The following is a 21,031-nucleotide window of genomic DNA, read 5'->3' as shown; positions in this document are numbered from 1 at the left end:
GTACAGGTTTTGGGTTTTTATTGAATGGAATAAATGGTACATAACCACTGAATTATACTGAGTTCTAACATTGAATGTTTTTTTTATGGTTGTTATTCACATAACTTTCTTTGTATTTTTCTGTTTTTTCACTGTCGTTAAAGCAGTTTCTTTGCTGGCTAATGGTAGGGTAGGCAATATTAGCCGACCAGATTGTGTGGGGTACTTGGTCTTCAGGTGGTTCTTAAACACTGGTTGCGAAAGCAAATGTTTCAGTTGTTTCTTCATTCCTTTTAACATCCTTTGTCTCTGCTTTTCCTCACTATTACAATCTCCACCATCGCTGTTACAGCCTCCACCTAAAATCAAATATTGTGTAGATTTCTGTTACAGATAGTGATTTTCATACATTTCAAATATATCAGAAAAATTAGGATACTCCATTTTCAGACTTTTGTTAAAATAGAGGCAAAATGCTATTGTTTTGGAGCTTTAAAATTATTAGACCTGTTCATTTTCTCCTGGATAATCTAATTGACTAGACTGCAAGAGGATGCTGCATATGACTATGCTGGTAATGGTTTGATAATGTACACTTGTTGCTAAACACTGACAATTTTATTGGTCAGAAGTGAAGGCACAATAATTCGTACAACTTGCTGACAGATGCCCAAAGTTTTGACTGACTTTAGAGTAGAGGCTTTGGGTTTCTGTTCCTGGGTGGCACCCTCTGCAGGGCATCTGTGGAAAGGGCAAGACTCGAGTCCAAATATATACTTGATTTGAGAAAGGGAAAAGATTGAAATACAGAAAGTATAGTACTTAGTTTCTGCAACATTCATTTAGAGAATGAGAGCTTCACTCTACCCCATTCCTCTACAGGCTGATACATTTCAGGAGTTGAGTGGGTAAACTGGTCGCAATTTCAGCATTTAACAATACATGTGTAAATAAAAGCTGCTGTCAGATTTACCCTGTATTAAATGGTGAGGGGCTAGCCTGGCCAAGGGCCAATGTATAAAACATATACAGTACTTACCCATCAAGACATTATCCTCCAAATCAACTTCAAGAGCTTCAGCAGCTTGCTGAAACCAGCTGTTATGCTGCTGCATTTTATTGTGCTGGTATTCCATCTTTTCTATACTCCTAGCTACATTAACACGTGCCTGTGAATTGCAAAGGAAAGGTTTTATTCGGCTTTGATTTTTTGACCCAGTCATGTTACAATAGGAGCCACTAAATTGTGATTTCAGAAGGTCTAAATGACTCATTTTGTAAGGTTTTTCAAAAACCTAACTAAATCATTTTTGGAATATTTAATATTCTTAAGGCTGGCTATGGTTCTATTCTAAATTCCTCAATTAAAACGCTGTGGTCAAGGTTTGAGAAGTGTGACACGAGTACCACGTTTTGACTCCCTGAAGCCTTTCCACCAATTACAATGCACAAGTCAAGAATGTGATGGAACACTCCCAAAATATTTTGAATGAGCGGTACTCCAGCAATGCACGACATTCAACACCAGCCAGGGTACAGCAATCTGCTTGATTGGCACTCATTCCACTATTGGATCACTCTGTGCCATCAAAAAAATGCACTGCAGCAACCTGCTTCAACAGTAATTCCGAAACCTTTAACTCGAAAGACAAGGACAGATGCTTGAAAAATATCACCTGCAAGATTTGTTCCAGTTATATACCACTCTGACCAGGAAATCTATCATCGCTGGGTGAAAATTATGGAACTTACATCTCATAACACTTCTGCAGTACCTTCACCTGGACTAGCTGTTCAACTTGAAAGTAGCTCCCTATCAGCTTTAAGGACAACAAATTCTCACATTTTAATGCTCCATGTGCTGGGTAACAGTATAAATCAATGCAAAATGTTGTGCAGATCTGTCAATACTGTACTTGAATCAGCCTGATTAAACTGGGAATTATCATACTGCACCACTGCCTTGGTTGCTGGAGAGTAATGAGCCAAAATCAGAATAACCCATATACTTAAAATACAAACTGCAGCCGTATGCAAATAAATTAGTTTCAATTATAATATGTATCCCAACTTTATTTAGCTGCAGTGACCAGTCACTCCTAAGTGGAATTAATACTTTTTATTTTTGCATTTGTTTGAAGAGGGAGTGCTATTTGAGAACTTGGGTAGGAGTTGCTGAGCCTGTCAGCAGCAGGGGGGCTGCAGCACTACAGCTGTTGTGATTATTTCAGCCCCCGCAGTGTCTGACTCTATTATTTCACAGTAGCAGCCCCCAAATTACAACTCTTCACTTTGTCTCGGGTTGTAGCGGAGTACTTGTGCTATTTGATATTTTATACCTTAACCCTTCATAGTAGAAGTTCAGTCTAGTTATAAGCATGAAATGGGAGCATGCATGGCACAAAGTCTGAGTCAGCTGGACACAATTAGTAGATTTGACTGTATTTTAACACTATTTTGACAGTTTGTCTGGAAGAAGCAGTGCAGTCATGTGGTGACTTCCACAGAGACCAGCATTTTGACCCAGCAACAACAGCAATATATTTCCAAGTCAGGGTGGAGAGGAGTCTGAGAACAGGGTGGAAACCTGGTCAACATCATTCCATTAGGCACTCGGGACCCTCAAGTCCATTACTTGGCATTACTGAGATTAGGAAGTCAGTATATGACCAAACCCAGGTGAGTTTGCGGAACACAAGTACTCAATACATCAAACCCTCAAGATTTGAAGTTACTTCTTGATGACCCAAACTGGCATATATTTTAAAATGTTTACTCCAGAAATGTTATAAATTGGACTTTGTTACATTGGAATAAGTAAAATAAATTGGAGTCTCTAATTGTATTGTAAAAAAAAAAGACACACTATTAAAGCTTTTGTCTTGCACCATCACGTCAGCTCGCCAGATAAACAGACAGTAAAGGAAACAATCATTTATACTGTATGAGGTGTGTGCTGATTGGTTGGGAGGTGCTGCCATGGATAATGCATCAAAAACAGTTAACTGCTAAGCTTTTGTTCAAATTCAAACTAGACGGGTCAACGGATTTCCCCCATCGCAATGCCTTGACCACTGAACCAGGGCTGTCCCCCTTTTAGTTGCACTGTTAGGAAAATAAAAGGTAGTTTTAAGAGATTTGTTTTGTGAACATTTGAAATAAGATATAGTTTTGAGTTGGCTTAATTTAATGTTTCAATGCCTGGAAGGGTTAAACCTATACTAGATTCATGCTGAACAAAGATGTTTGTGTGTGGGGGTTTGGTTAAATTCCAACTGTGTTTCTGTTGTGCTTGGAGGGGGCTAGAGCATGAAGAATAAATAAAGCAGTGGTTGCTTAGCAACTGGGGCCCTTGTAAGGTAGAGAAGCTTTTAAGTTTTAGTTTAGATAATTTGATTGCAGTTAAGAGATGAGGAGCAGTTGGTTTTAAAAGGCTAAAGAGGGAACATTTCCATCTCTTAGCACTGCTAGAAGAAAAGCCATAGTATGGAGTAATGGTTAAGAAAACAGATGCAGGAAAACTTAAAGACCAGCTCGTTAAGGAAACTAGACAAATGAGAATTTTCCAAGAAGTCTGGAGTTAACTGAACAGAACACTGTTCAGTAAAGTCACAGAGTTGAAAAGGCATTGGATCGGGAGAGGTCAGAAAGATATCTGCAGTAGTGCCACGGTTTGAGACATGACTACAGTTTGGGAGACATTATTTGAAATAACTGGAGAAATCAGAGGCTGGACTGTGGAGGCTGCGTCAAAGCCAGGTGTAAAACCTGAAAGTGAAGCCTTGATGGAAGTAGCGGAGGGAAAGGATCATTTATAAGATGATTTTAAATGTGACTTTTGAAAGTGGAATTTTAAATTGTGAGGAAGCCAGAATTCAGTGAGACAAGGTGGCTCACTGTCTAAGAATCATCTGGGGGCAGGGCGAGATTTGAGGACAAATCCACAGACATTCACTTGGGTTCATTAGATCACTGTAGATTAAGATGTACTTTGTAATCAATATTAATCATTATTAAGCTAAGGGAGGAATCCAATTTTTTTCATGTTTAATACATTTTTCTTAAACTAATTAGCGTTCTTGTGACTCTTCCTACACGTTTTATAAAAAAAGTTAGTCTTTTGAGCTCTGGTTCCATTCTGGGATCTGCCTGTTCAGTTACAACAAACTGGGATCGTAACAATTGCATGGGCATTCTCCTGATTGCAAAAGAGCGAGCCCTTGTGTTAAAAAAACGGACTTCCAGCATGCATAAGTGAGCCACAGAGCCTGACATGAAAATTACACTCGCTCGCAGTGTGGCTCAAGCATGCTGGAAGCCATATGTATTCATCGAGGGGGCCCTGTGCTTGAGACAGACGGAGCAGGTTCATACTGTGCCTTTTCCAACTAAACTAAATCTTAGGGGACAGCCATTCCCTGGTTCATTAATACCTTGACCAGAGTTGACGTGCATGGTTTAATTCCCCCCCCCCCACCCATTTAAAAAAATTTGAGTACCCATTTATTTTTTTCAATTAAGGTGCAATTTTAGTGTGGCCAATCCACCTATCCTGCACATCTTTTTGGGTTGTGGGGGGTGAGACCCACACAGACGGAGAATATGCAAACTCCACACAAACAGTAGCCCGGGATTGAACTCGGATCCATGTCGGCGCCAGGCAGCAGTGCTAACCATTGCGCCACAGTGCTGCCCAAAAGCTTGGAAGTCAACTATTCTCTGCTGCGTTCTTCTTGGCAATACCTCCTACTAATCAGTCCACTTGCCGAACTGTCAGCACACTCTTCACTTGCAGCATAAATTGTTTTTACTGTTGATTTATTTTGCGAGCTCTCTTGATGAGTATAAGCTGAAAAGCTCCAATCGTATGTCTCTTTTTCAGAAATACTTTGTAGTGGTGGCATGGAAGCACTGTTGCTTCATGGTGCCCGGGTCCTAGGTTTGATTCCTGGCGTGGATCACTGCCAGCATGTTCTCCCCATGTCTGCATGGGTTTTCTCTGTATGCAGCAGTTTCCTCCCACAAGTCCCGAATGACGTGCTATTAGGAAATATGGAAATTCTGAATTCTCCCTCTGTGTACCCGAACAGGCGCCGGAGTGTGGCGACTACGGGCTTTTCACGGTGACTTCATTGCAGTATTAATGTAAGCCTACTTGTGACAATAAAGATTATTATACCAATTGACTTGCTCCAATTCTAGTTCGCCAACACCAATATACATTTGCGAGGGAAGCAAACTACTGAACTCTGAAGGGATTAAGTTTGTGTTTCAGGTCAATGACTCTTCATCAGAACTCAAGATAGATAAAAACGTTATAGATTTTCCCTCCCACCGGTCCAATTCACCTTTCTGTCTGGGGCCTGGTCTGCTATTGTTTCAATGAAGTTCAATGACCAGTACCGTATCTTTGTCTTGATACTCTCACTGCTCTAGACTTAAGCAACTTTAGATTCACCATTTTTTTGGGCTGGATTACTTTCTTTATCCCTTCATGTTACATTCAGTTGGCTGCTATATTGTCATTCACATCTCAACTGGACAAACAATCTTGGTTTCTTTACTATAACTATTACCACTTTCTTTGGCTTTTGCATCATGAAATCTTTATCTACCACCTCATCATGGATCTCCCCATTTCCATTTGCTCAAAACTATAAAATTTCTATCTATCTATCTTCAGTTCTGGTCATTGACCTTAAATAGTAACTTCTCTCCACAGATGCTATCTGACCTGCTGGGTATTACCAGCAATTTTTGTTCTTGCCTCTCATCCTGTACTGGGATGCAGACCAGCTCCAAGTGTTCACTTTTCAACTGGCAATGACTGATTTAAATTCTCTTTCTTTGCTTTGCACAAGAAATTAATCACCGATGCAATTTAATATTCGTTTTAAATCATGTAAATTCTTACAGAAATTCATAACACCACTAAATCTCCTCCATTGAGCTCTGGTTTTTCATGACACAACAGTAATGACGACTGGAGAGTCACAACCAAGTACTGCATAGGCAATCAATTAACAATGCTTGTGTTAAGATACCCATAACCCCAAAGTGCACCAAAAATGGTTTCAACATCCATAGAAAAGGACACATACATAATTAAAAATATGATTTGCTCAAGTCTCAACATCTAAACTTAGGAAACTGCCTTTAAGAAATCTGTTCAGTTGTGGACTAGCGGTAGAAAAATTGACAATGAAAATTCACTGTTAAAAACACCAGTGCTTGCAGGGAAGGGAACTTGCATCAATTTTAGCTCATTTGGCTCCAGTCCCATACTTTCATCAACTCTTAATGTTATCTTAATGCTGGTTTAGCTCACAGGGGCTGGTTTAGCTCACTCGGCTAAATCGCTGGCTTTGAAAGCAGGCCAGCAGCACGGTTCGATTCCCGTACCAGCCTCCCTGGACAGGCGCCGGAATGTGGCGACTAGGGGCTTTTCACAGTAACTTCATTGAAGCCTACTCGTGACAATAAGCGATTTTCGTTTTTCATTCCATATCTGAAATGGCCTAACAAGCCAAACCATGGTCCTAGTAGGTGAAGATGGATAATAACTGTAGCACTGCCAGCATCTCCATCCCAGGAATAAAACAGCTGTACTACTTATACTGAAGGGTTGGGTTTGCATCTGCTTTTTATCTGTTACATCCAGAAGAAACGGAGGCCAGATAGTTTAAGCTGTAAAAAGGGTTGATCTCACAAATGATTTTGGCACATAATTCACCAATTCATTCCTTTCGCTCCATCACATCCAACCTTCTCCACAGCAACAGGCTGCCTATTCCTTAGAGCTTTGTGGGCTACAGCTATAGAAAATATCAAGGACAGTATATTTATTTTTCGCATTCTCCCAACTTCCTGACCATTATTTAAATCTATGTCAAACGTACTGGTCAGCATGCTCTTCTTTCCAATACAAAGTGCAAACATGAAATGGAAAATTGGAAAGTGATTGGGTATTTACCTTAATTGCAGACATACATTTAGCTTGAACTGGAAACAGAGGAATATTTTCATCTTTGCCCAGTGTTTTGCATATCTTTTTGAAGCGCATCATGTCATCTGGCCCAACTAACATCAATGTCAGACCATCTTTTGTGGCTCGAGCTGTTCTGCCACTCCTGTGGACATAGATTTCAGTGGTGCGGGGAACCTGTACAAAAATGCATAGCAATGTTCAATGTGTATAAAAGTTATATTGGATTCAAATTACAAGTCTGATGTACTGACATATCAAGTCAAACTTCTATCTTGTTCTTTGTGCTATGATACAGCAGAAACCTGCTGCAGTTCAGGTTATTTATTGTTAAATAAATATTCACTACCATAGAGAATTTGTAAAGGAAAATTTGTCAAGAGTTCAGATGTTACTATTTCAGCCTCACCTGATAGTGAATAACATGCTGTACATTTGGAATGTCCAGACCTCGAGCTGCAACATCTGTGGTTAATAAAACACAGCTGAAAAACAGTAAAAGAAAGACAAGCTAAGGAAAAGAATTGTCACTTAAGTTTCCAAAACAAAATTTTCAACAAAAACATGATACCCTTTCAGTTACCCACACCAAGATGGTTCTTCTGAACCAGCCTTTTTGGTATTCACAAAAATAAAGTTAACATTTATTGAACTCAATTTCCCTGCAATTAAACTCGTTCCACTGAAATCCCAAAAGGAAAATGTTAAGTTGATTACTGAAGATCAATGTAGGTTTTCATCACAATCTCTTTATGGACAGTTTATTTCCTTTTTCTGCTCTCATTATGAAGGCAGGTTCCATGAGCATTATAAGACCATAAGACATAGGAGTGGAAGTAAGGCCATTCGGCCCATCGAGTCCACTCCGCCATTCAATCATGGCTGATGGGCATTTCAACTCCACCTACCAGCATTCTCCCCGTAGCCCTTAATTCCTCACGACATCAAGAATTTATCTATCTCTGCCTTGAAGCCATTTAGCATCCCGGCCTCCACTGCACTCCGCGGCAATGAATTCCACAGGCCCACCACTCTCTGGCTGAAGAAATGTCTCCGCATTTCTGTTCTGAATTTACCCCCTCTAATTCTAAGGCTGTGCCCACGGGTCCTCGTCTCCTCGCCTAACGGAAACAGTTTCTTTGCGTCCACCCTTTCTAAGCCATGTATTATCTTGTAAGTTTCTATTAGATCTCTATTAGATTATGCAGTACAAATCAGCCAGACACTACCTTATTCATATGGTCTGGCCCCAAATGCAGTTCTGTCGCCCAGCAGAATACATGTAGATACACTTATGCAAAATATTTATAAAGCTTCGTCCAAGCATTTTGTGCATGCAAAGTTTGAATAGAACTCAGGGAGGTACATATATTTGCAATTTTCCCCTACAGTTTTAGAACTTACCTCTCTCTCTCAGAAAACCTTTCTAAGTTCTTCAATCTCTGTTTCTGATGCATGTTTGCATGCAGCGGCAGTGGACTGCATTCCAGGATAGTAAGCAGTGCATTCAGACGTTTGATGCAATCTATACTATTTGCAAAGACCATTGTTCGGCCAGGATACTGAAGCAGGAAATAATACAGGTATATATCTTTTTCCTCTGTCTCACACGGAATTCTGGTTTCAGTGAGGGTCTCAACTGTACCCTCTTTCCTGGATAAATCTATTATTTTTGGTTTTCCTTTGATGCCTACTTTTTGTATTAGATCTTCTAATTTTGTTTCTGTATTTATTTTCTTGACATGCTTCTTTCCCAGTAATCTTAGAGGAGCTTGATGAACCATAGTTAAAGTAGCAGAAAATATAAAGATTCTTCTTTTTGGATGGTATTCTTTTTCATGTAGCAGTTCCAACAGCTGAGATAGTTCTGCAAAATGTCCTTTTTCAACCATGCGATCGGCTTCATCAATCACCAGGCACCTAGGTCAATTGAACAATACAGCAGGTCAACAGTGTATTGCATTCACAATGTTTTACATCACACAGTTACTGTGATAGTTTATACAATAGGTCCACTATAAACATTTGCCCAGGGATCTAACCACATTCAAAGTAGACATTAGCTATTGGGAATGTTTCCGGTTAATTAGTTACTAAAAATATCCAAGAATTGCTTACTTTAATTTGGTCAGAAATAAGATATTCACACAAACTAGGATCATATTACAATCAAAGTAAGCCCCTAATTCACTAAACTCTACTGAAATGAACTGAAAGGAAGACTTGCTATGATGGTGGAGTAACTATTACTCAATAATTCAGAAACCTGGACTAATAACGCGAGTTGCCACTATGTCAATTTGAGAATTTTAATTCAATTAAAAGGAATCTAAAATGAAAAAGTGAGCATGAAACTGACTGAATGTTGCAAAAATCCAACTGCTTCCCGAATGTCTTTAGCGGCAAAAATCTGGTTGTTCTTATGAAAGGTCGGACTCTTCTCTGTCCTCTTAAGTGGCTGAGCAAGCCACTCATTTGTGTCCCGATCGGTACAAAGAATAACTGCAGAGGATTGCAATTCCTGTCTCAGGGCATTTACAGAAAGGTTTGCCTCACTCTGTAAATTGATTTCAGAGAGGATCTCAAATATATATTCTTTTGTGGATAAACAAACACTTACTATTTTCTCTGATAATTTACTTTGCATCAAAACTTCAAACTCAGGTAAATGCTCTCATGAGTTCAGGCGATTGTGGGTTCAAGCTCCCTCCAGGACATCAGCACAATAATCTAGGTTGATATTTTAACAGCACTGGAGGAAGTATTGCATTGTTAGAGAGGTAACTTTTAAAATCATACTCCAGGTCCTGGTCTTTTGTTTAGGTAACGTACAGGATTCAAAGAACTAGGGAGTTCTCACAGAGTCCAAGCCAGCATCAACTCATGCAACATTATAAGAGTGGGTTCCCAATCATTTAGCTCACCACTGTTCGTAGGGTCTTAGACATAGAATCCCTACAGTGCAGGAGGAGGCCATTTGGCTCATCGAGTCTGCACCAGATGAAAAAGTACCCTACCCTAGGCTCATTGCCCTGCCCTATCCCCATTACCCTACCTAACCTGCACAACTTTGGACACCAAGGGGCAATTTAGCATGGCCAATCCACCTAACTTGCACTCTTTGGACTTGGGAGGAAACTAGAATACCCGGAGGAAACCCATTCAGACACGGGAGAACGTGCAAACTCCACACAGACCCATGGGTGGAATTGAACCCGGGTTTCTGTTGCTGGTTTGTCTTACAACAGTGACTACAATTGAAAAATACATAACATTAAACAATTTAGGACATCCTAAGGTTGCAAAATATGCAATACAAATGTATATCATTTCTTTCAACCATTACATAATCTGATGCAAACCACATTTCTTCTCATCACTACTACAACACATTCTAACCGATTTTGACTTACCTGAGCTGTTTCAAATGACAGAGATGTGGATGTCTCTCCTTTATCAGTTCCCACAGTCTCCCCGGTGTCGCAATCACAATTTCTGGTCTGCAATTCAAAACCCTTTCCTGCTTCTGAGCAGCCATACCTCCAACTATTGTTGCCGTTCTGATCCCTGTAAAAGGTATGGATTTAGGGAGAGGTATTTATATATACAAAAAATATATATTTAAAAGGAGGGAGAGTTAAGATACTGAAAATAGAATTCAAATCTGGCCCAGCGTTCTGTACTTCCTCTGCTGCATTCCAATTGATACTGGTCAGTCTTGACCTTGTTCTACTGGCATGGGTCTCTCCGAAATCTGCTCATTATTTGGTACAAATTAACACTTTTCCTAAAAATGTAATATGTTGGGGGAAGTGGAAAAATTCACATAGTGCAGTGGGGAGTAATATCTTTTTTTTAAATTTAGGAGTACCCAATTCATTTTTTTCCAATTAATGGGCAATTTAGTATGGCCAATCCACCTACCCTGCACATCTTTTGGGTTGTGGGGGCGAAACCCATGCAAGCACGGGGGAGAATGTGCAAACTCCAAACGTATAGTGACCCAGAGCCGGGATTGATCCTGGGACCTCGGCGTCGTGAGGCAGCAGCGCTAACCACTGCGCTGCGAGTAATATCCTACTGCAGAGATAACCAAACATTTCTTTTTGCTAAACCTCCCTTTTGGAGATTAATTTGACAAAGCAGATCCGATGGGCCTTGTGACCATTTCTACAAATTGGCGACAACAATTCATATATCCTTTAATGGGCTCACACCAACTCATCCTGCCCGCACACCTTGATAACCTCATTTAGGACCTGGAGAGGTTTAGGAACCTCTGTCCTGATGTAGAATATACATAACCTACGTATGTCTGATGCTGGTGTTGGGGAGTACTGCGCCTTCCCCAAAAAGTACTGGTGAAAGCCACATATGCTGACTTTATCTCCCTTGCATAGTATTTTCAGCAGCATTAAAAAAAAAACAACTTGTATGTCAGATTGCCAATATCCTATTGTATTTTGTCTCAAGTACATTTTATTTTTGGTTACGCAGTATTCACTCTTACTCCACTTATTCCAGGGCAAAGAACTTAGATGTAGGTTGGAGGAACAAAGCTAAGGGAGCCCAAATGCATACATGGGATGCTGTTACAATCTCAAAGCTTACTGGCAATGCACCTAGGTTACTACTGTTTTTCTAATTAGGACCATCCATTCCATATACACTTATAGCTTTCTGACTGCAGCAATGAGACAGGCTGGCTTTTCAGTCACGATCAGTATTCGAAGATCCATCGCAAGATTGAAATCACCAAAAGAAAAATGGGCAGCATATCGAATCAGTTTTACAATGCAATGCTGATTTCAGCTGACTTTTATGTCTTCCTACAATCAGTCACACAATCAGTCACGAAACAAAGGTGGTATACAGGTCATCTGCTGTTCACATAATGTGTAGACATAGACCATGAGACATTAACCAAAGTGAAAGAAATAGAATGGACAAGACTTACTTGCTTTTCAATTCTCTTTCAATCAACCCCCCCAAGCAAATAGGGAAGAACCCAGTCTCAGATCAATACGTCCTTAATGGCATGAACCAACTGATTTATAATTTGCAAACATCTATTCCATACTGAGCAAAGGTGGTATACTGTAAAATACATTCATGAACACGGATATACATTTCATAATTTCTTCAAATTCAATACCATAGAATCAGAGAATATACTGTGCAGGAAGCCATTCGGCCCATTAAGTCTGCACCAGCCCTTGGAAAGAGCACCCTACCTAAGCCCACACCTCCACCCTATCCAAGTAACCCCACCCAACCTTTTTGGACACTAAGGGCAATTTGGCATAGCCAATCCACCTAACCTGTACATCTTTGGACTGTGGGAGGAAACCAGAGCACTCAGAGGAAACTTACGCAGACACAGGGAGAACGTGCAGACTCTGCACAGACAGTGACCTAAGCCGGGAATTGAACCTGTGACCCTGGAGCTGTGAAGCAACTGTCTAACCACTGTGCGACCGTGCTGCCCATCTTCTCTCACTAAAAGGGACTTTTTCCAAAAAAAGATATTCTCTCCCAAAAACAAAATTCTTATACCACCACCATCTTGCACTTTGTGCAAAAATACACAAAAGGAACAAAAGCTGCAAAGAACACTTACTTCCGTGTAAATCTACAATCTAAAGCTACCCAATTGTTGAGATGAGAGTTAGTGTTGTTCTTCCTTCTTGCATGTCAGCAAAATGTGGCAAGGTATTGCTATTAAGAAACACATCTACCCTAATTTATGTAAAGTGAAAGGGCTGGTTACAATAAAACTATTGCTCATACCATTTCCACTTGCCAACTGACTGGATGAAAATCAGGAATTAATTATACTACGGTGAAATTTTGCTTCATGCTAAGAGCATTTTCGAATATCCTTCAAGGACCACATGCTTAGGATGATGATCCTAACTGGATTACAACTCTAAATTTATTCCAAATATCAATAACCACCATGGGGAAAGAGAATAGTGCTACATAAGACAACTCTAGGTACTTATTACTCTCTGTAGTCTCATTCTGGAAAATTTGGAATTTCACTAGTGGCGTTATTTTGCTAACAAGTTCAGGGAGTAGTCCTGAAAAGCATTACTATCTTGCACCACACTGTAAAATTTTGCAAAGTTACTGTATACTTACCAGTGAATTTGGCGACAGCATCAATATGATGCTTTACCTGGACAGCTAATTCTCTTGTTGGTGTCAGTATCAGACCCAATAATGGATTTTCAACATTAGAAGCTGCACCAAAATCAAAATTTACATTGTTGATAACTTTTACACAGCCTATGCTCGGAGATGCAAGATTCTCTTCATTTGTTTCCTCATCTTCTTCCAGGAGATCATTTGTATTTTCCAGTATCTCATCACTGACTGCTTCGTGATTGTCATTCGTATCCTGGTCATCTTGCTGTGATTCCTCACTTATTTTCAATTTAGCATCTTTAGCTCGCCTCCACTCTAATATAAGGTGGATCATGGGAATAGCAAATGCTAGTGTTTTACCACTACCTTCAAGTTAAAGAAAAAGTCAATCAGAAAAGAGTCATATAATTCAGCTTAAGCCAGCACATCAAAAACTGTTTTATACATTTATAATCTAAATGTCCCAGAATTGTTATATTGGTCAGCACAGCAGAATAATATTTTACTCTATGACAGTGATCAAATACTTGAGTTGATTTTTAATATCACTAATATTTACTCTGGGAAATACCTCATTTAAAAACATGAAACCCAGATATAGAATCATAGAATTTACAGTACAGAAGGAGGCCATTTGTCCCATTGAGTCTGCACCGGCTGTTGGAAAGAGCACCCTACTTAAGCCCACACCTCCACCCTATTTCTGTAACCCAGCAAAATTTACCATGGCCAATCCACCTAACCCGCACATCTTTGGACTGTGGGAGGAAACTGGAGCACCGGGAGGAAACCCACGCACACACGGGGACAACGTGCAGACTCCACACAGTGATCCAAGCCGGGAATCGAACCTGGGACCCTGGAGCTGTGAAGCAACTGTGCTAACCACTGTGCTACCATGCCACCTCAATATAGATCACAAAAGAAATCAATAGTATACAATGAGCAAGTTTTACATCAAGGCTTTGTACATGACTACATTCAACAGTTTTACTGAAGTAGGGAAAAGGACACGATGTGATTCAGAAAATAACTGAACTTAGAAGGCTAATATATGAGCAAAATTTAAAATATAAATTTTTACTGAGCTAAGTGGGTACAACCGAAACGCTTACCAAACTTGTGGATCATAACTAATACAGTCTCAAGTCATTTGCATAAAAATTGGCCATTTAATTTGTTAACTAGAACGTTACTCCAGTCACATACGTACAATGTTTCTTAAAAGAGTCCATTTGAAACAATCTAAATGTGCTTGTTGCAGAAGATTGAAATCATAGCAGTCAGATAGACACTATCCTTTCTGTCCATAACCTGGGTTTTAATCCAGCACAGACAGATGTCAGGGAATGGGAAGATTCACCAATGTTTCCCCAAAAATGCTTTAGGTAAATCCCAAACCATCAATTAACTGGTGCACGAGTTTCCAAATAAAAATTTCACCCAAATAAGCAAAGCCTCACTTTAATGTTTCATCCAAAAGATGGCACCCTGAACAGTGCTGCATTCACTCAATGTTGCATGTCAGCCTAGATCACGTGCACAATTACTTTTATGGAGCTTGAACTCAACCTATTGATTCAAGTAAATGCTACCCCACGCAAGGAAAGCTGGCATCACATTGTGCAATAAATACCCCCTCAAAAAAACTGTTGCTCATCACATTCTCTCACTTTGAGCAATCATTGCAATATTGTTGGCAAAACTGATTTAGTGAATTGCATTTTTGAAGGCTATTAGTCTTCCTGTGGAGAAAGTTGCTAACGTTTTAGAAGTCTTTAGTAGTGTAATTTAGTAAGTCAGCCAAAGAAGTTGGTGGGCATCAGTTATAATATGCACTTAATTCAGCACTAGAAGAACTCCCAACTCGGGTACAGAATTGTTAAAAGGCACAACAAAATTCTACTATGTTAAGTAGGGCTTCACTCAAAATATAATCATGTTATAACTGGCCACAGAGTGTTTTAGATCCACCACCACCATTGAGTGACTTTACTAAATTACAGCACTTAAGCTTTTTCTAAACACTTTCCTTATTTTCCCACGAGACGATGGATAGGCTTCAAAAGTAAAACTCCCCAGACAAATTATAGCGACAGTTTTCAGTGACTGAATGCTAAAAGAAAGCGAGTGGGTGAGTGACTATATTTCTTTGAGGGAGTAAGCTACTTTTTTATTATGCAGCGAGATGTCAGCTTGACTTATTTAGCAATACATGTTGCGAGTTCAAGACCACAACAGCAGTTTACACAAGATATATACAAGCGGACAGCAGCAATGTTTAAGATGCCACTTTTCAGATGAGACATTTAATTGAGGCCTTGTCAGTCTGCTGAGGTGGACACAAGTAATCCCATAGCATGATTTGAAACACGTCAAGAGTTCTCCAAGTATTTATCCTGAGAACACTATCGAAAAGAGACTATAACAGACACCGGAATGTGGCGACTAGGTGCTTTTCACAGTAACTTCATTGCAGTCTTAATGTAAGCCTACTTGTGACAATAAAGATTATTATATGGCAATTTACCTCATATACTGTTTGCGTGACTGTCTTTAACTATATAATTGTGATTGCATTTCTGAAGCACTTCACTGGCTGTGTGACATTCAGGACAAAAGGGCTATGTAACAGCAGTTAAGTTACTGCACCTCAAATGGTGATAAGGTCATATTGCTATGAAGCTATAAATGACAAAATATCCAAATGGCTACATTTTGGTACATTCATATACAAGTAACCAGCAGTTAACAATGTACTTGGTTTACTAATGACCTTGTTCAACATATTGGAAAATTATTGTACCAACCTGTTTCTGCAGCTCCAAGGATGTCTAGTTTGTCTCTAATAGCAGGTGGGAGCACTAGGGTTTGGATGGGAGTAGGAGCAGTATAACCAAGAGAACTCAGGGCTCGGAGTACTGATTCTGGGACAAACAGATCTTTCCAGGCAGAAACATCAGTTGCCTGCTCAGAAGAACTGGAATGTTGTATTGCCCAGTTTTTTGCTTTCATCACGAGAGCTGGGCCTTGAGAAGCTACAGATTTTTTTTTCCTCCTTTTCCCTTTCTTGGAAACTACAGTAACGTTTGCTTCCGCCTCTGCTGTCTCCTTTTCATTTGAAAGTTCAAGTTCATTTATATCCTCAGAGAAGTCAATATCAGCCTCTTCAACCCCAGCATGGTGAACATTAATCTTTTTCTTTTTCCCTTTTTCCTTTATTGTTTGCGTCAATTTTGGTAAAGTATCACTAATTTTCTGCTTCTTTGGCGACGAATCAAACACCTCCGAAATATCAGACTTCCTTTTTTTTGCCTTCTTCTCTGTTGATTTATCAGCACCAACCAACTGATAATCGGTAAGCTCTTCAAAACAAATCAATCCTTCCAAATTTTCCTCACCGAAGAGAGCTGGGTCTATCTCCATTGGCTTCCATTGTCCAGTTACTTGAATTTTCTTCCGTTGGGCTTTTGAAGGCGAAAAAAACTTCTTTCTCTTCTTACCTTCTTTCATTTTGACCCTAAGCAAAAAAAACCAGGAGCAAAAATTAGGAAAACCAAGTTAATAATCTTTCCTTCGCGTGACAATCAATCTGTCAACAACATCCAGCCCTCGGTAAACAACAAAATCTCCTCAATTAAACGGGAGTAGTGAGTGAGACAGGAAACTCACTGGTTGCATATCATGTTGAATCATTTCTTTTTTTTAAAAACACATTTTATTCAAACTTGTATTAAATTAGGTTACAGCAAATAAACACCCCAGGAAACATTTTTCCTAATAATCAACTATACAGTTTGCACAGATTTTTCTCCTTTTTCACCCCCTCCCCATCACCCCCCCACCCTCTTGCGATGAACAGCTCCTCAAACACGGTCACAAACATCCCCCACCTTATCTCAAACTCCTCTACTGAGCCCCTTAACTCATACTTTATCTTCTCTAACCGCAGGAAGTCATATAGGTGACCCAATCATGCTGCTACCCCCGGTGGCGATGCTGACCGCCACTCCAGCAAAATTCGTCGCTATGCAATCAGAGAGGCAAAGGCCAAGACATCGGCCTTCCGCCTCTCCATGAGCTCCGGCTTCTCTGAAACCCTAAATATCGCCACTAAAGGCTCTGGGTCCACTCCCTCCTCCACTATCCTGGCTAAGACCGTGAACACTCCTGCCCAGAATCTTCCTCATTTTTCACAACCCCAAAACATGTGCGCATGATTCGCTGGCCCCCACCCACACTCATCTGCTACCCCCTGAAAGAACCCATTCATTCTCGCCTGAGTCATATGCACCCTGTGCACCACCTTGAACTGTATCAGACTCATCCTTGCACAAGAGGAGGTCCCGTTTACCCTTCGCAGTGCCTCACTCCATACTCTCCAATTGATCTCCATTCCCAACTCCGCTTCCCATTTCTCCTTGATCGTCACCACTCGCTCGCCTCCCTGCTCCCCCAGCCACTTGTATATATACCCAATTCTTCCCTCCCCTTCCACATCCGGAAGCAGCAGTCGCTCCAGCAGGGTGTATCCCGGCAATCTAGGGAACCCCTTCCAGACTTTTTGTGCAAAGTTCCCAACCTGTAGATACCTGAACTCACTACCCCTAGGCAGCTCTACCCTCTCCCTTAGCTCCTCCAGACTGGCGAACCCTTCCTCCAAATACAAATCCCTCACCTTGACCAGCCTCACTTCCCTCCACCTCCTGTATACACTATCCATCCCCCCGGCTCAAACCCATGATTCTCGCACAGCGGCGTTAGCTCCGACATCCTTTCCATCCTCAAATGCCTCCTCAGCTGATTCCATATCTTCACCGTGGACTGCACCACTGGGCTCCCCGAATATCTACTCGGAGTCATTGGCAATGCTGCCATCACCATAGCCCTAAAACTAGACGCCTTACAAGATTCCTCCTCCATCCTAACCCACTCTACCCCTTCTCCTTCCCACCGCCGCCACACCTTGTCTACATTCGCTGCCCAATAATAATGTAGCAAGTTTGACCCTGCCTCTGTAGCAGGGTCCTTCCCACCCGTGGCAAACTTCCCCGCCCATACAAAGTCAGAGATGATTGTGTCCACTTTCCAAAAAAAGGCATTGGTATAAAGATCGGGAGAGCCTGAAAGATAAACAACAACCTCGGCAGAATATTCATTTTCACCACTTGGACCCTCCCCGCCAACAGTAAGTGCAATGTATCCCACCTCTTAAGATCCTCCCTGGCCTCCTCCACCAGCTTTGTTAAGTTCCACTTATGGAGCCCCGTCCATTCCCTCGCTACCTGAATTCCCAAGTACCTAAACCTATCCCTCGCAAACATAAATGGCACCCCCCCCCCCCCCCTAAATTAGCCCACTGTGCCAGCTCATTCACCGGGAATACCTCGCTTTTCCCTACATTCAGCTTGTATCCCGAGAACCCTCCAAACCTCCCCAACAGGCCCATAATCCTTCAAAATACTCTCCAACTGATCCAAAACGTACAGCAAGAGGTCATCGGCATAGAGTGACACCTAATGTTCCCTCTGTCCCCTCGTTATCCCCTGCCACTCTGCCGACCCCCAGGGAGCCATGGCCAATGGCTCTATGACCAGCGCAAACAGCAGCAATCGTTGAATCATTTCTACCAGTTTTTTTTAAAGGCACCCCAGACTCACTGTGTAACTGCACGATGCGGGAAGTTTCTGAATCGTAAGGAGTTTCGGATCTCTGCTTAATGCAGAGTTAAATCTCTGTAAACTCCCACAACCACCATCCACCCGGGCTCTTGTCCCAATTCTTTCTTCTCGTGCACCCTTTCCAACTTTGGCGGCCTTGCCTTTAGCTGCCCAAGTCCCAGGTTCTGGACTCCCCTCCCTCCTTCACGATGATCCTTCAAACCCAACACCTTGACGAAGCTTTTCAGTCGGGCGCGTCTCAAACGGACATTTCTCCACTTTGCCCGGAAAACGCTGCCGCGAAACGCCTCGGGGAATTTTTACTGCCTGACAGGGGGAGGTGGGGGGGTGATAAGTAAAGTGGTATATCGGGTAAGAAGCCCCGGGAGATGCCCGCGGGGAGCTTCAAGGATCGTTCCCCCTCCCCCCGAATGACGAGACCTCACTACCGCCCGCCAGCCAAAGTCGCGAGCCGGGCCCGGAGTTGAACAGGACTGACTGACTGAACTTCACCATCAAAGGCCCGAGCCAAGAGCTGCCGTGGAACAAGAGCGAAGACTCTGCTTTTTTGTTTACCTGAGAAGAGCGCCTGGTCCTGGTACTGGGCCTGTCCCGGTGCCGCTCGCCACGCGCTCTCCCCGCCCCAGCGCTGGCCAATCGGAGGCCGCGATGCTTCGAGGTGGCCGGGGCTTTCCCGTCGCGCGATAGAAGAAACTTTATTGACAAAGCGGAGCGATGTGTCCCAGGGGAGGAGTGCCGGCTTCCGACCGCCCTCGCCCCGCGGCCGAGCCTCTGCCCTTAAGGCAGGCAACACGCGACGTTAAATTGAAGACGCGCGATTCTTGGGGTATTCCTAACTTCAGCTACCCTCGCTGTCAGGGAAACAAGCTGAAGTACAAATGTCAGTAGTGGTTATGGATTAAGGCCTGACCGAGCAGGGAAAACAGGCACTTGGGGTGGGGATGATATTATCCAAGGTCTGGTGGGGGATTCCTCTCAACACGTTTCTGATTTCACACCTTATTTGGTGGGTCGGGTTACCTGTCACATTGCACTGGCTACTTTATCGCGGCACACGCTTTATTTGGCACATCCTCGTCCTGTTCTGTAGGCAGGTGGCTTCTAGATAGGATTTTCCTGCTCTCAGCCACCCGTCACAAATCGCCACACTGCACCATTGCTAATGCACACCTGAGGAAAGAGCTGCCCTCCGAAAGCTAGTGTTTGAAACAAACATGTTGGACTTTAACCTGGTGTAAGACTTCTTACTGTGCTCACCCCAGTCCAACTCCACATAATGGCACACTGAAGGAAGGTTGATTTGTCCAGACTGGGGGGCAAAAAAAATTGGAGTCCCACTTTTTTTTTGACTACTGTTTGGAGCCGGTTGCAACTTAAATCAAGAATTCAATTTCAGCGACTTCAGTATAACTCTACACTGAGTACTGAGTTCGCTTCATTGGGGGTCTATTTCTGATAAATGTCGTTAGTTTGCGATCCAAAGTCTTGTGCATGTTTTGATCCGCATTTGCAGCGAATTTTATTCTGGCAAAGCCACAAATGGATCAGCATCTATTCCTGTGCTAGAGCCTGGAAAATATATTAGATCAATTTGTGGACTACTAACCAAGTTTACTTGCCATTAAAGATGACTCAGATGCAAAATAAAACGTAGGGGAAAACATTAGGAGCACAGTAATTGTACAAGAGAACTTCTTTAACAGTCGTCAAGGGGATTTGCCTAACATGAGCTACATTTACAGACTCCAATGCTTCCAAACCTCGACTAACATTTTGCAGCCAGGTGCAGGCATTTATTCTTTCAGATATCGCCTTTGAAGAAAGCTACGAAACCGATATTAGCTTTCTTACATTTCAATCAACTGTATTAATAACATTAGTCTATTGTAACTGTATATATTAATACTTTAATCATGGTGTTCTGTGAAAAATAATCCTTTACGTTGTAATTTGTGACCTTTGCAGCCTTGCCTGTTTTTTACAGATCTAATTTCTCCAAACCACCCCTTTGCACTGAGTGAAAAAGAAGCCTTCATTTTAAACTTTACCTTTATTCAGATAGATTATATATAAACCTATCGGGACAACAGTTCAATTTTGCCATGGTAGATTTCCTTGGAAATGGTATAAACTTTTATCATTGGTGTATTAATTTGCTTAATAAAAACTAACTAACACAGGACTGGTAAACTATAGATTCAGTTTAGGAATAGATTCAGTTTATTTGACAGTGTAA

At 41.5% G+C, this 21,031-nt stretch overlaps 1 protein-coding gene across 2 annotated transcripts; it reads right to left on the bottom strand.

Moving 5' to 3' along the window:
* Position 1: 1 nt before the first annotated feature.
* On the bottom strand, positions 2–19,481 carry ddx24 (DEAD (Asp-Glu-Ala-Asp) box helicase 24). Of its 2 annotated transcripts, none has more exons than XM_038774823.1 (9): positions 19,351–19,481; positions 15,925–16,634; positions 13,109–13,480; positions 10,378–10,531; positions 8,369–8,884; positions 7,374–7,449; positions 6,953–7,141; positions 1,019–1,148; positions 2–338 (listed from the first exon to the last, which is right to left on the bottom strand). In XM_038774823.1, the coding sequence occupies exons 2-9, from the start codon at positions 16,625–16,627 to the stop codon at positions 97–99; spliced, it is 2,382 nt and encodes a 793-aa protein (XP_038630751.1). In that variant the 5' UTR covers positions 16,628–16,634; positions 19,351–19,481; the 3' UTR covers positions 2–96. The 2 variants fall into 2 exon arrangements, with proteins under 2 accessions (XP_038630751.1, XP_038630760.1); XM_038774832.1 differs by lacking the exon at positions 19,351–19,481 and adding an exon at positions 18,775–19,035.
* Between the last annotated feature and the right edge of the window lie 1,550 nt (positions 19,482–21,031).

This window comes from Scyliorhinus canicula, chromosome 2, assembly GCF_902713615.1.
Source record: "Scyliorhinus canicula chromosome 2, sScyCan1.1, whole genome shotgun sequence".
Lineage (NCBI taxonomy): Eukaryota > Metazoa > Chordata > Chondrichthyes > Carcharhiniformes > Scyliorhinidae > Scyliorhinus > Scyliorhinus canicula.
This window is presented reverse-complemented; position numbering and strand designations above follow the sequence as displayed.